The sequence below is a fragment of the Equus przewalskii genome, chromosome 5 (assembly GCF_037783145.1).
Source record: "Equus przewalskii isolate Varuska chromosome 5, EquPr2, whole genome shotgun sequence".
NCBI classification, from domain to species: Eukaryota; Metazoa; Chordata; class Mammalia; order Perissodactyla; family Equidae; genus Equus; species Equus przewalskii.
The window spans coordinates 86,864,449-86,877,993 of NC_091835.1; the positions used below are offsets into that span (position 1 = coordinate 86,864,449).

The window sequence follows — 13,545 nt, forward strand, 5'->3', positions numbered from 1 at the left end:
TTTGTCTCTTGCCTAGACACATTGAAGTAAGATGCTAGTTTTGATTTGGTCTCATGATATGACCATAGGGAGAAATATGGTGATCATAAGTAAGCGTTGCAGTTCCTGGAACGCCAACTGCATGTGGCTGTCTGCCTGAGTCGTATGTGTTTTCATTAGTGAGAGAATAGGTCTCTCACAGCCAATGACCTGAGTGTCAACTAAAGCAAGTCTCCAGCCCTCCAAGACAGAGCCACATCCTACAATGTGCAATCCAGCCGAGGTACAGCTTGACCAGTGCTAGCCAGCCTTTCCTAAGATGCCACTAGTGTCCCTTTCCGTCTCCAAATTCCTACAAAGTATCATCAACAGAAGGAGGAAGGAAGTCTAAAAGCAAGAAAGATTTCTTTTTCTGACTAAATCAGAAAGTACCTTGATATAAAGATACTTAAAGATCAAAGGTTCGATGTATTTTTTTTAAAGTGGCAGTCTCATCTTTCCCACAATCTTCACTTTTTAGATCAAACAGTTAACAGCAGAGTTTAAACACTGCCTTTTAATTTAAATCCTATCTAGAAAGGAACACTTGGAAATAAAAGCTAACATTACACATTTGAGGTTTACTCTCTAAGTATTTTTACACCAAATAATATCTCTGGTTGCATAATTCACCAGCAAATCTCACTTTCATTACATAGTTTTTTCAAGGTTTTGGGTAGCTTTGTGACCATTTTGTTTTTACGAAAATTTATGAATATGCAAATGTTTTAAGTTTTGGCTCATACCTGGAGAATTGGTTTCACTATCTGTATCCATAGCAACTTCTTCATAGTTATCATATTGATAAATGCCTCCTCCACTATCAGTAGGTTGCTTATCTAAGGATCGTCTCAGGTCAGGATCTGAAGACTAATTACACAAAATATTTTTTTAGTTTCAAAGCATTTTCTGTCTTAGTCTATTCTTAGGCTAGAAATGATATAAGGATTGACAGTTATCTTCTAGGGAACAGTAGCAAAAATCTTGGTGATCCAGTTAGACCTGCCTATCACACGTGAGTTGGGAAATTCAACGTACATTATAGGTACACTAGGGTTGACATTTTATAACTGTCAGACAGAAAATAAAAGTTATCAAATACTATCTATACAAATGAAATCCTCCATAGATAGCTGAGCCACTAAATCATCAGCTATTTCTCTGTAAAATAAGAAGACACCAAGTTCTTGAACACTTATGGCCTCTCTCTAAGTAAGAAACTAGATTTATTACTTATTTATTATTATTATATTTATTACTTAGATATTTATTACTTAGATATTACTTAGAATTTATTCATAAATTCAATATTTATGAATAAATTCAAGTTTTATGTTGTCAAGACTTTATTTAGAATATTTCAAAAGAATTCAGCAACATCTTAATTATGAATAAATTAATGATAGCTGAAAACTAGAAATTTAGTTAATATGTTTACATACAGTTTTCTTTTTTTTTACTTCTTATAATTTCACTTACAGAGACAGGTCATAACAAACTAAAAATTAGCAAAACCTATCCAGATAAATATGAGTAATGTGCAAATAAAATACTTTTCTCTAAAAAAAGATTCTATCAAAATACTTTTTAGAAATTCAACGCATGAATATTTATAAATTCCTTGCTTAAGAAGCAAACCTACCTCCTGACTCCCTACAATTAAAAAGCTCTTACTCTTCAATATTCCTCTATTCCTTTTTTTTCTATTCTTCTCCCCAAAGCCCCTCAGTACATAGTTGTATATTCTAGTTGTAGGTCCTTCTGGTTCTGCTATGTGGGACACCACCTCAGTGTGGTCTGATGAGCGGTGCCATGTCCACGCCTAGATCTGAACCATTTGAAACCCTGGGCCGCTGAAGCGGAGTGCGCAAACTTAACCACTCCACCATGGGGCTGGCCCCAGTATCCCTCTATTCTTAATAGTACATTCACAATTGTAGTCAAATTGCTCAGAATTCTGAAATGTGTCACTGCTAACAGAACTAAATCAATTGTAAATCTCCAGTTTACTTCCTGACACCATCCATAAAAGACAACTCAATCATTATCAATGACTTACACACAGTAAAGGCTCACAAATGCTTGATAACTAAATAAAGGAGCCACATGCATGAAAGCTATTACTATGTGATGATTTAACTTTCTTTAAAATAGTCAATACCAATTAATCATGACATATTTCTAATTCTACATGACTAAACAACAAAAAGCTAATGAACTTCTGCTCCTGTACTTGGGGAACGGCCATTTTTAGAATAAGTCCTCACTACAATTTAATCATCCTACTTTCTTCTAAATAGAAAATGATGAAAAAGCTAAAAGTAGACTTTGCTAACCATAATTTTAGTCTTTCTTTCATTTCTTCTATTTCTAATATCTATAACTACAAAAAAGTCATTCTCAATTATAACCTACGTTGCCGTCTCCCCAAAAGTTACTTATACAAAAGCCCTATCAAACACAAGAACTTTATACTTTTTTCTTAGTTGACTAAATTTATGAAGTAACACTATAAGGACACTTAAATTTGAGTAATTTTTTAAATTTATAGTTTTGCACTCCTTACTTTACTTCTTGATCTCCTCTTTCCACCAACTAATTTCATGAATCGATTGTACTGCTCTTCCTGATTTGAGAGATCTCGAATTTTTCTGATTTCTTCTTCTCTTTTCCTTCTCTCCTCTTCTTCAACTTGTTTCCGCTGATCCTCTTCTTTCTGTCTCTCCTGCTCTTTCTGTTGTTGTAGTTTCTTCCATGCCTTTGTTTGCTGCTTCCTCAATGCTTGTTTAGCTTTAAATTAAAAATACAAAAACATCAGTATCTATTAGAGTTAGAATTTCCTAGAGGACAAAAGAAAACAACAGCTTTAAAAATTCTTTTCATTATCACCAAGTCGTATAGACAGTTGCTCCTAAGTTCTGTTATTACAGGGCTGTCTTCCACTCAGGGCCCTATAAAGCCTCAAACTCAAAACATTCTGAATTAAAATCTAGAAACTATACTGATCTATGAAATCAAAAGAATTTAACAGAAATGATCACCTGTAGTGCTAACTTTTTTGGCCGAATGTGTTTTTGTACTGGTTTTAACTTTTTGTTGTACAGTTTTCATCTTAGTCAACTTTTCTTTGCTTTCTTTCATCACCTGCTGCTCTTTTTGTTGCCATTTTTTACTGGCTGACTGGAGAGCCAAAAGACGAAGCTGTAGTTCAGATAGCTCCTCTTCATCTTCACCAAGTTTCTTTAAAAAGAAGAAATAGTTGCAATTTTTAAATTCTATTATTTGACCTTAAACATTTCACCAAGTCAAATCTTGTATAAGATCAAAATTTAAAGTTAGTTTTAAGGCAAATATTTAAATGGCAAATATAAATAAAGGAAACTAAACTACTTACCATAATCCTACACCCTAGTTCCAACCCTATAATACAAACAGAAGATCAACCCATGGAGAGTGTGTGCCTACACAAGTGTGAGAGTTGGAGGGAAAGGTACAGCTGATGGAACAGGATGACGCAAAAAAGGGGAAAGTTAAGGGTTAGACATTATCATTTAACTGAACTTCCCAAACAAGAAAGAGTAACAATCTGATGGCAGTGAATGCAAGAAAGAATCAAACCAGGAGAGGTAAAGAATGAAGAATGAAGTGGTTCCACAATCATGTGATTTACTAGCCTTACAAGTAATACAGAGAACAGGTAAAACGAATGTCAAGATTCAAATTTGCAAACATTTTTTATAATATTTTATAATTCTTTAAATTAAAGCACAAAGATATGTAAAGATTTGCTTATATTTGAACATTACATGTTCGAAAGCTACAGATACTTATCTGAATATTTAAAATATTTTGAACACCCAAGATTTTTCTTCAGGGTAGCTAAAATAAGAAAATAGGCTAAAAGCAAATGTTTGAGAACTTTCATCTGATTGAAATAACTTCTTTTTAATTTTTTCACTCTTTATTCTTTTTGAGGAAGATGAGCCCTGAGCTAACATCCGTGCCCATCCTCTTCTACTTTGCATGTGGGACATCTGCCACACCATGGCTTGACAAGCAGTGTGTAGGTCTGCACCTGGGATCTGAACTGGCGAACCCCAAGCCGCTGAAGCGGAACATGCAAACCCCACTGTGCCACCGGGCTTGGCTCCCACTCTACCTTTTCTTTGAGATAGTTTTTAAAATTAATCTATTCTCTACATTTTAGCAAAAATATAACTGAAAACATCAGGCAACTTAAGCAGAGGTTCTTAATTAGAGTCCATAAACTTGGAGGGGAAGAAGGTAAGGGGGGGTTCTTCGGCCTCCTCACCACTTGAAGTTAAATACAAAACTGTATATGTTTTTCTTTTATGCATATGTATGTATGGGGCGGGTGGTAGGGAATCAAAAGAGTCTAAGACTCCGAAGTCCCACTTACCTAATAACTTTCTTATAGGTGAATTATAATTTAATGTTTTCTAAAATCCAGTTATTTAATTCTTAAGCATAAAGAAAATAGTGGATCCTACTTATTGGGTTTACCTTCACATGAATTATTACAAATCTCCAACTGAACTACCATCACATATTTCAGTATTTCAGTTTACCCAAACGAGGATATAGTTGCCCTTTCTACTGTTGGGAAATACATGTAACAAATGAGCTTAAAAATCATCACAAGCCTTTTTTACTCTAAGTCACTTAAACATCAAATTTTACTGCTTAGTACTCAAGTTCTAGAGCAATAATGTCCAATATGGTAGTAATGAGCTATTTAAATTAACCAAAATTTAATAAACAATTTAGTTCCTCAGCCACACTAATCACATTTCAAGTACTTAATAGCCACATGTGGTTAACAGCTACAATACTGGAGAATATAGATACAGAACATTTCCCTTATTATAGAAAATCCTAAGGGACAGTGCTGATCTAGAGTTTAATAAAATAAAGCTATCATCATTGCTTCACTGAGACTTAAAAGTCTTTGATTACTTCTTGTAACTACTCCTTTTGGAATGAAAGAAAGAAGCCACTGATTCTGTCACACAATTATATGCTACTTTATGCAGCTACTTGATCAGCAAGAAGAGCAGTGGACCTCATTCAACTCCTTGCTCAAACACTTAAGTCCTGTGTAACTTAGGGCAAGTTGCTTAATCTACTTGTATGTAAAATCTATATGTATCTTACCTCATCTGTAAAACAGATAATGTCACTTGACTTTGTGGAATTACTGTGAGGATATTCAAAACCATATATACATCCATATGCATGTGTGTCTGTGTGTGCATGTGTGTGTACCTGTAATATTATCATTCTTAAATTCAGGACCATATCTTTCCTAAAGCTCCTAGGCTCTTTGCATCATTTCATTTACTCATAAAAACTAGCTGAAATCTTTACAGAAGCAACTGTACATATTTCAGATCTCTAATTCAACAAAGAAAAGGCTTGGGTTATTGAGTGCCTATTACATGTCAAACACAGTGCTTAATGCTTCTGCACTTTATCCTGCTGAACCTCACAACAACCCAGAGAACAGATGACATCACTCATTTTGTAGAAAAGAAAACAGAGGCAAGCAAAGGCTAAATAGATTACACAAGATCACTCAGCTAATAAGAGGAGGAGCTAGAACTGGATAACAGGTCAAGGTCTGCCCGAACTCCAAAGCTTTCACACAGAGGATAATCCCAGAAATAGGAAAAGAAAATCTCTTGATAAAAATCAGAAGTTTCAAAACACAAACAAAAAGATCATCTACAGTTATATATAACACTTCTATTAGATATAATTTAATTGAACCCAGTGAAGATACTCCAAGACGTCTCTCCAGATTTTATCTTTAAGGCTTATGTTCAAATGAAGGTACAGCGATGATGAGAGAAAATGAGTGAAAAGCAAGACAGAATTTCCCTTTCAAAAGAACAGAGTAAAGCAGTACAACAATCTTACAGAGATATCCAATCCCACAAAGCAATATCTTACCTTTTCAGATAGAATATCTGAGGCACTAATCCTTCTTGTTAAATTTTGTTCTTTGTCTTCTAATCCTTTAAAATAAAACAGCATACTTTGAATACTCTAAAAGACAGCTACAATCAATTGAAAGTAAAATGCTATATAATATTTAGTAGTAATTATTTAAAAGGGTCTCATTTTCTCCATCTTTCAACCAAAAGGAAAGAATGCTGTTAGAGAGAATGAAAATCTGACCAAACTTTTCATATCAGCCTCATTTCTGAAAGTTATAAGGCAAAATGATTCAAAATATTAAATAATAAATTAAAACTGAACTTGGGTGACTTCTGAACTAAAACTAATTATTTCAAATAAGAACAGAATTTATGGAGTAGATAGACAAGAAGCAAAAAGCTTCATTACTGAATAGATAAGATACACTGATAGAATATAACAAGGATTATTTCAGACCGCTAAAGTTGAAATGAATTAAACATTCAGAGATTATACTGGATTTATGCATTAAAGAAATGGGGCTCCATTTAGCTAGGAAGCATCAGTAGAAGTAGGTTAAATATCAACAAAGTTAAGCCCATCCATATATTATTTTCAGAATTCTAGCCTTGTGCCCAGATTTCTGACGAAGTCATTTATAAAATTTTATTTATATATTATCTAATCTATGACAGCTCTACAAATCACACAACAAAGGTATAGTACATTTACAACAGTATTGAGGTAGACACTTGTGAAACCAGAACAGACGAAGTTAAAAACTAAGAGAATCTTCCTCAAGATGACACAACTGAAGATGCAAACTAGGATTCAAATTAAGCCTGAACTCCAAGCCTAGTTTTTTTTCCCATAGTACTGTCTATCAGTGTTCCAAACATCCTAATTTGATTGCTCAAGAAGGCCTACTGGTAAAAGAATAGGCAACTCATTCAATAAACAGAGAAATTGCTAATGAAGTACCCTAGACAGTATATAGAAGGCAACCACCAAATTTTGAGTTAGGTCAGTTCTGCTATAAGGCTTGTTTTGGAAATGTGAATTTGTTGCAACATGATTGATATATTAGAAAACAATCTGAGCATAACACAAATTTCACGTTTGCTTATGAGCAATTTGTCTCTGAGAAACACTAAGAGAATACAGAAAACTATACAGGTGACGTGAGCCATGTAGGAACACACAAACCCCCCACACCTTGATCATCGATCAGCTACTTCAGTTCACTGTGTATGTTTATAGACCATGCTCATCCACATCTGGTGTTATAACTTACTGTCCAATTTTAGCTTACCTTCCTTGATCCACTTCATAACTCACAAGCTGCAAATCTTTCACTTCCACAAGCACACTTTAGATCTTTTTCAAGGTAAACTGACATTTATTGTAGCATTCCAAGCATTTTCTTACCCATTTAATGTGTAAAGCTGCACTACGATTTTTATTGGGTTCCTATCTTTTTCCATGTGCCATTGAGAAAGTCTTTGAATGTTGTTTCCCTAACTCCATTTTGCCCGTAAGCCCTGTGGTTTATTGTGTAATTTTGCAGTGTAGTGATTTCTAGGAATGCCTATGTCACATTATAGCAAAACTGACCATACTTCAAAGAACACCAAAACAGTAATAACTATTAGACAAAAACAAGCAAGGAAATAAAATAAAGACATAAACAGACTTCCAATAATACACGGAGAAAGCATTCAACTTTTCTCCTACACGAGAAACCTATGAGTTTCATTAGGTCACGAGAAGCCTATTAGTTGATGAGGATCTCTCTTGTTTATAAAAGGTGGCAGCAAGCCCCGTTAAGGTAACATAGAGGCAAATATCCATTAAGCCGGCGGGTACCTTATGAGCACAAGACTACCTTAAAAACAAGCTCAAACCATAAATTTCAAACTATACATCTAACTTCACACAGAGATTATAAAAGCAGGTTATAGCCTAAGTGACCAAACATGTAGTTTGGCATTGTCCTACCACTGTCATGGGTATCTACAATAAAATTATTATTTTAATTCTTACTCAATACTTCCAAAATGAAAATTGGTCTTGCACAGTCATGCAGTATTTTAAAAATTATTACCTGGAATTTTAAACTGAGCTAGAAACAGTCATCAGGATATAGGCGTTAGTTAAAACCATAATTGAGAATACCCCAGGAGAACGGAACACGGACGACATCAACAGTTAAGAAATTACAAAGGAAAAGTAATTATTTTTTTTTAAAAAAAGGGAAATCAGAAAGTTATAAAAAATTCCAGATGTGTACAGTATCATAGAAACCTCAAAATTTCAAGATTTAGCAAGAAAAACATCATCGAATATAATAGATGTGTCTACTCCCTACAGAATATTCTTAACATTGTGCCCAGAGTGATCCTTTGAGAGTATAAAACAAATTATGCCAGTCTTTTGCTCAAGACCCTGTAACAGTTCCCATTTTACTCAGAATAAAAACCGAAGTTCTTATAAGGCTCTACATGACCTGTCCCAATCCATCATCTCTGACTTCTTCTCTCCCACTACTCATTCCCCTCACTCTCTCTTTAGTGGCACAGGCCTCCCCGTTATTCCCCAAATATGCCAGGTGTCCTTTTGCCTTAAGTGTCACATTACTCTAGTTCAGTGATTCTCAAACTTTCGCAGTTATTATAATCAACAGGAAGTTAGTTAAATACAGATTGCTGGGTCCTATTTCCAGAGTTTTCAATTCAGTAGATCTGGGGTAGGGCCTGAGAATTTGCATTTCTATCAAGTTCCTAGGTAATGCTGGTCCAAGGACCACAGTTAGAAAATCACTGCCCTAGCGATTTATTCTCTTTGCCTAGAAACTTCATCCCCCAGAGGCTGTTCCCTCACCATTTTCAAAGCCTTTGTTTAAATCTCACCTTCAAATTCAAACCTCTCCTGACCACCTGTTAATACTGCCAGCACACCTGTTACACCCATCCTACTTACCGTTACACCTTTTCTCTTTCCATGTCTGTTATTTACTCATCCTATTTACTGTCTCTGCTTCTAAAATGTAAGCCCATGAAGGCATAAATGACTATTCTGTTCAGTGATATATTTTTCCAAGAGCCTGGAATAAACAGCTCAATTTTCGAATGAAGAGAACAATGAAATAAAAAATGAATGAAAATAAAAAATGAATTTTGCAATTAGGTCAAGGTAACGTTGCCATGAGTAGTTTTAGTATCCTGGTAAGAGTAGAAAAGCAGATTGTAATGGGTTGAGGGGGAATGAGAGAGAAAATGAAGAGTCAGTGTGGACTAGCCTTTCCAGACAGAAGAGAGAATGCAAAATGGGAAGAAGGGAGTGTTTATATTTTAGGATGGAAAACTCAAATACGTTTATAATAAGAACCTCTTAAGAATAAGTGGTTAAAGATGAATCCAAATAAACAACAGATGGAGCAAGGTGAGAGAGAAGGTAGGAGAAGTTAGAGTCATAAACACAGGCTACAACAAAGTGGTCATTAGCAACAAAAGGGTCACTGCTTCCTTAGAGTGGAGGAACTGAAGTGAAAATTGATATGGATATAAGATGACAGCCAGAAGTGAAGAGTTGGAAGCTGAGTGAGATCACCAGAAATAGGAGGCAAGCTCACAGGCTGACAAGAGGGATAAAGGTTGAGTAAAAGGCCTGGAAAAAATGATGGAGGTTGAGAAGAGTGGTTGAAAGAAATGGAAAAAACTCTGACTGATAATTTAAAGTTTGATGGCAGAGCTGAGAGTCTTGTTGAAGACTGGTGGGGGGCGGGGGGGGGGGCAGGAATACATAAATAGAAACACTAATCAATATAATTTACTGATTCAGGTAAGTTTTAGCTTTTTTGGTTTTTCTCCAATACCTCTTCCACACTGCTGCCAGTTATTTTTCTAAAACAGACATCTGATCACATCATTTTCCTGCTTAAAAATATCTGATGGCCCACTGGATGTTTAAAGGAAACCTAAATCCCTTATCAAGACACCCAAGGCCCTTTGCAAGCCTTGGCAAACCTTCACAATCCCAACCTATCATTTTATAAATTTATATCCAACCACTGCCAGAAACACACCATATATGCCACATTGCACCCATATTAGATCAACTTCAATATCCTTTAAAAGTTCTTTGTCATTTCATCTGCTCATTTGGTACCTTGTGACTTCCCAAGTGGAAAAGACTCATTTTTCAAGACACACATCAAACATTTCCATCACTATGAAAACTTTCTAAATCCAGGTGGGGATATTTAATCCTTTGTGTTACTGCAGGCTTTCATATATAACTCTTACTATACTCTATGATAGCTATTTGTGTGTCTTTTCTATCCTACGGGGTTATACTTTTCAAAACTGCCTGTCTGGAAGCATTGTGCTAATTTAAAGAGGAAAAATCATGTCCCTGAGAATGTGTAACCAAAATCAGTCACCACTCGAGTGTGCAAACAAATTTACTTCACATGGCTGGCCCAGAAATCTTCAATGATAAAGTGGTCGCAGAGCAAAAGTCTACACAAGTCCCTGGCAGCAGCAAAAGTAAATCCTCTCTAGGGAATCCACATTTGTTCCAGGCCTCAAAAAGTTCTCACCAAAAAAATTCAAAGGAAAATGAACACTTCACTTAAGAAAAAAAAAACCACTAAACATTCAATAAAAGAAGGTACTAAACCTGAGAACAAAACAACTCTATGGTTAATATGTTTAAAGAAATAAAGATAAATATGAAAAAACACGCAGAGAGAAAAAAACCAAAAAGAATGACTAAAGTGATTTGAAAAACAAAATACTAAAAGAAAAATTGTAACTGAAATTTTAAACTCAATAGGTGGGCTTAAGGCCAATCAGACACAGCTAAAGAGAGTATCAGTGAACTGAAAAACACATCATAGGAAATTTTCTAGAATGTAGCATAGAGTTACAAAGAGATGAAAACTTAAGAGAAATTAAGAGAAATGGAAGATAAAGTGAGATGATTTACTATAACATATGGCTATACAAAGTTCCAGAAAAGAAAGAGAATGGGACATTTTAAGAGATACTGATAATTTTTCAGAATCAATGAAAATAAGCAAAACAAATCCCAAGCTGGATAAATAAAAAGAAACCTACAAATCATAGTTAAACTACAGAATTTCAAAGACAAAAGTAGAATCTTTAAAGCAACCAGAGAAGAAGATAGATTTCCTTCAAATTAGAAACTTTTAAGACTAATAGCTGACTTTTCAAAATCAACAGTGGAAGCCAGAAAATAACTTCAATATATTGAGAATATAATTAAACAATCAAGAATTCTAAACCTAGAAAAGTTATCTTTAAAAGAGGGCAAACAGAAGTAAGTTTTCCATCCAGCAGACATATACTAAAAGAAATGCCAAAAAACCTATTTTAAGCATAAGTGGTTTTAGACATAGATGAAAAAGTGAGCCAAGAAAGTGTTAAATATATGGGCAAAGCTAGGCAAATATTGGTCCTTGTATATCAGGGAGAGGGTAAAGACCTTGATTAACTTCAAATGTTGATAAAAATTCATAATTGCTAGAAGAACCAGTATGAGACCAGAAACTTAGTGCCTAACTTTCAAATTAGTAAAAGAAAAAAATTACATGAAAAATAATAATCAAAAGAAGCCCGAAAAAAAGAAAAGAAAATTAAAGCCAAATATCAGTAATCTTGGAAAAATGTGAATAAATTATATATTCTAGTTAAAAGACGAGACTGTCAGACTAAATTACAAATGAAATTCAACTCTATACTATATACAAGAGACATTTAAGACGTGAGAATACAGAAAGACTTAAAGGATGGAAAATGAAATACAAGGCATAATATACGTATCAAGAGAAAGATGGTGTGGCTATTAACAAGAGACAAAATAGTCTTTTAGGCAAAAACACTACAGATAAAGGAGGTCACTACATAATGAGCATAATGAGTTAATTCCCCAGCCTCAAAGTGTTTAAAGCAAAAACTGAAAATCACAAACCTACAATCATAGTTTCAGGTTTTAACAAACTTCTTAGCAATTGATAGACAAAGTAGATCAAAAAATGAAGATATGAACAATATAAAAAGCTTGAGCTAACAATCCATACATTCCTTCCAAAAACACACAGAACAGTTACAAAAATCAATAAATACTAGACAATAAAGCAGGTCCCTGTAAATATTTCAAAAGACTGGTATCACATACATCTCATTCTCTGATAATATGATTGACTTAGAAATCAATAACAAAAAATACAGCTAGAAAGCCTACAAGTTTGGAAGTTAAGAAACACACTTCCAAATATCATATAGGTCAAACAAAACAAAAATTAGAAAATATTTAGAAATGAACGAAAAAAACTTACACACCACAAACTGAGATGCAGCTAAAACAGACATTTCATAGCCCCAAATGATCTTAATAGGACAGAGGCTGAAAACTAACGAGTTTTAAAAGCTATGGACTTATTCCTGGTGAAATTAGGAAAAAAAGGGGGGAGGGGATATAACCTATAAATGACAGAGATAATAAAAAAGTGGAATTTGTAAGAATAACTTTTTATAAACTTTACTACTTACAGAAAATGGACACATTACTAGAAAAATACAGTTTACCTAAACTGCCTTAACCAGAAATAGAAAATATGAACAGTCAGTAATTTAAAACCTTTCCAGAAAAAACTCCATCCAGGCCCAGACACTTTTACCAGCACGATCTACCAGACATGCCAGAAATGACTCCAGTCTTAAACTATTCTAGAGAATAGAGAGGAAACCACTCCCTAACTCATTTTGAGCATCGTAACCTTGTATGAAAACCTGGCAAGGAAAAAGAAAAAAATTACAGGCTATGAACCCAGATAAAAAATTCTAAACAAAACATTAGCAAACCTTTCGTTATGAAGGTTTTCTAATTGCCCAAATTGGAAGAACCCAAATGTCCCTCAAGTGGGAAACGGTTAAACAAACTGTAGCACAGCCATACAATGGAACATTCAGCAATAGAAAAGAATGAACTACTGATACACACAACCTCATGGACAAATCTCAAATACACTATGCTAAGTGACAAAAGCTAGAATCAAAAGACAATGTAGCATATGATTCCATTTATAAATGACATTCTGGAAAAGAAAAACTACAGGGATAGGGAGGCTAAGGGTTGGGGCAGACAGGGATTGACTACAAAGGGGCATAGGGGAAGCTGGTGGGAGTTAATGGAACCGTTCTATATCTTAACTGCGGTGGCTGGCGACGGTTACCCAACTGCCTGCATTTGTCAAAACTCGATCTATACACTAAAAAGGGTAAACTTTACTGTACATAAATTATACCTTCACAACAAAGAGGAAAAGAAAAAATTAACAAACCAAAGCTATGATGTATAAAAACAATATATCACAAACTAGCTAAATTTATTCCAAGCACACGATGGTTTAACACTACAAAATCAATTAATATAATCTATTACACTAATATATTAAAGGAGAAAAATGAGACACTCTTAATAATGAAGAAAAAAGATTTGATAAACTTCAACATACATTCACGCTGAAAATCTCAAAAAAGGAATGGGGGAGGGGATCCCAAA

General features: G+C 34.5%; 1 protein-coding gene across 2 annotated transcripts in view; it reads right to left on the reverse strand.

Annotated features, from left to right (window-relative positions):
* Positions 1-13,545, reverse strand: part of ZFC3H1 (zinc finger C3H1-type containing) — a 50,870-nt gene that overhangs the window by 30,423 nt on the left and 6,902 nt on the right. For both annotated transcript variants that reach the window (XR_011540574.1, XM_070622113.1), the window contains exons 3-6: positions 5,992-6,056; positions 3,060-3,258; positions 2,585-2,808; positions 765-888 (exon numbers count right to left, since the gene is read on the reverse strand). Coding sequence is in view for 1 of the 2 variants with exons in the window: in XM_070622113.1 (XP_070478214.1) it covers positions 765-888; positions 2,585-2,808; positions 3,060-3,258; positions 5,992-6,056 (612 nt within the window). In the remaining variant the exon portion in view is untranslated. The remainder of the gene's footprint in view (positions 1-764; positions 889-2,584; positions 2,809-3,059; positions 3,259-5,991; positions 6,057-13,545) is intronic.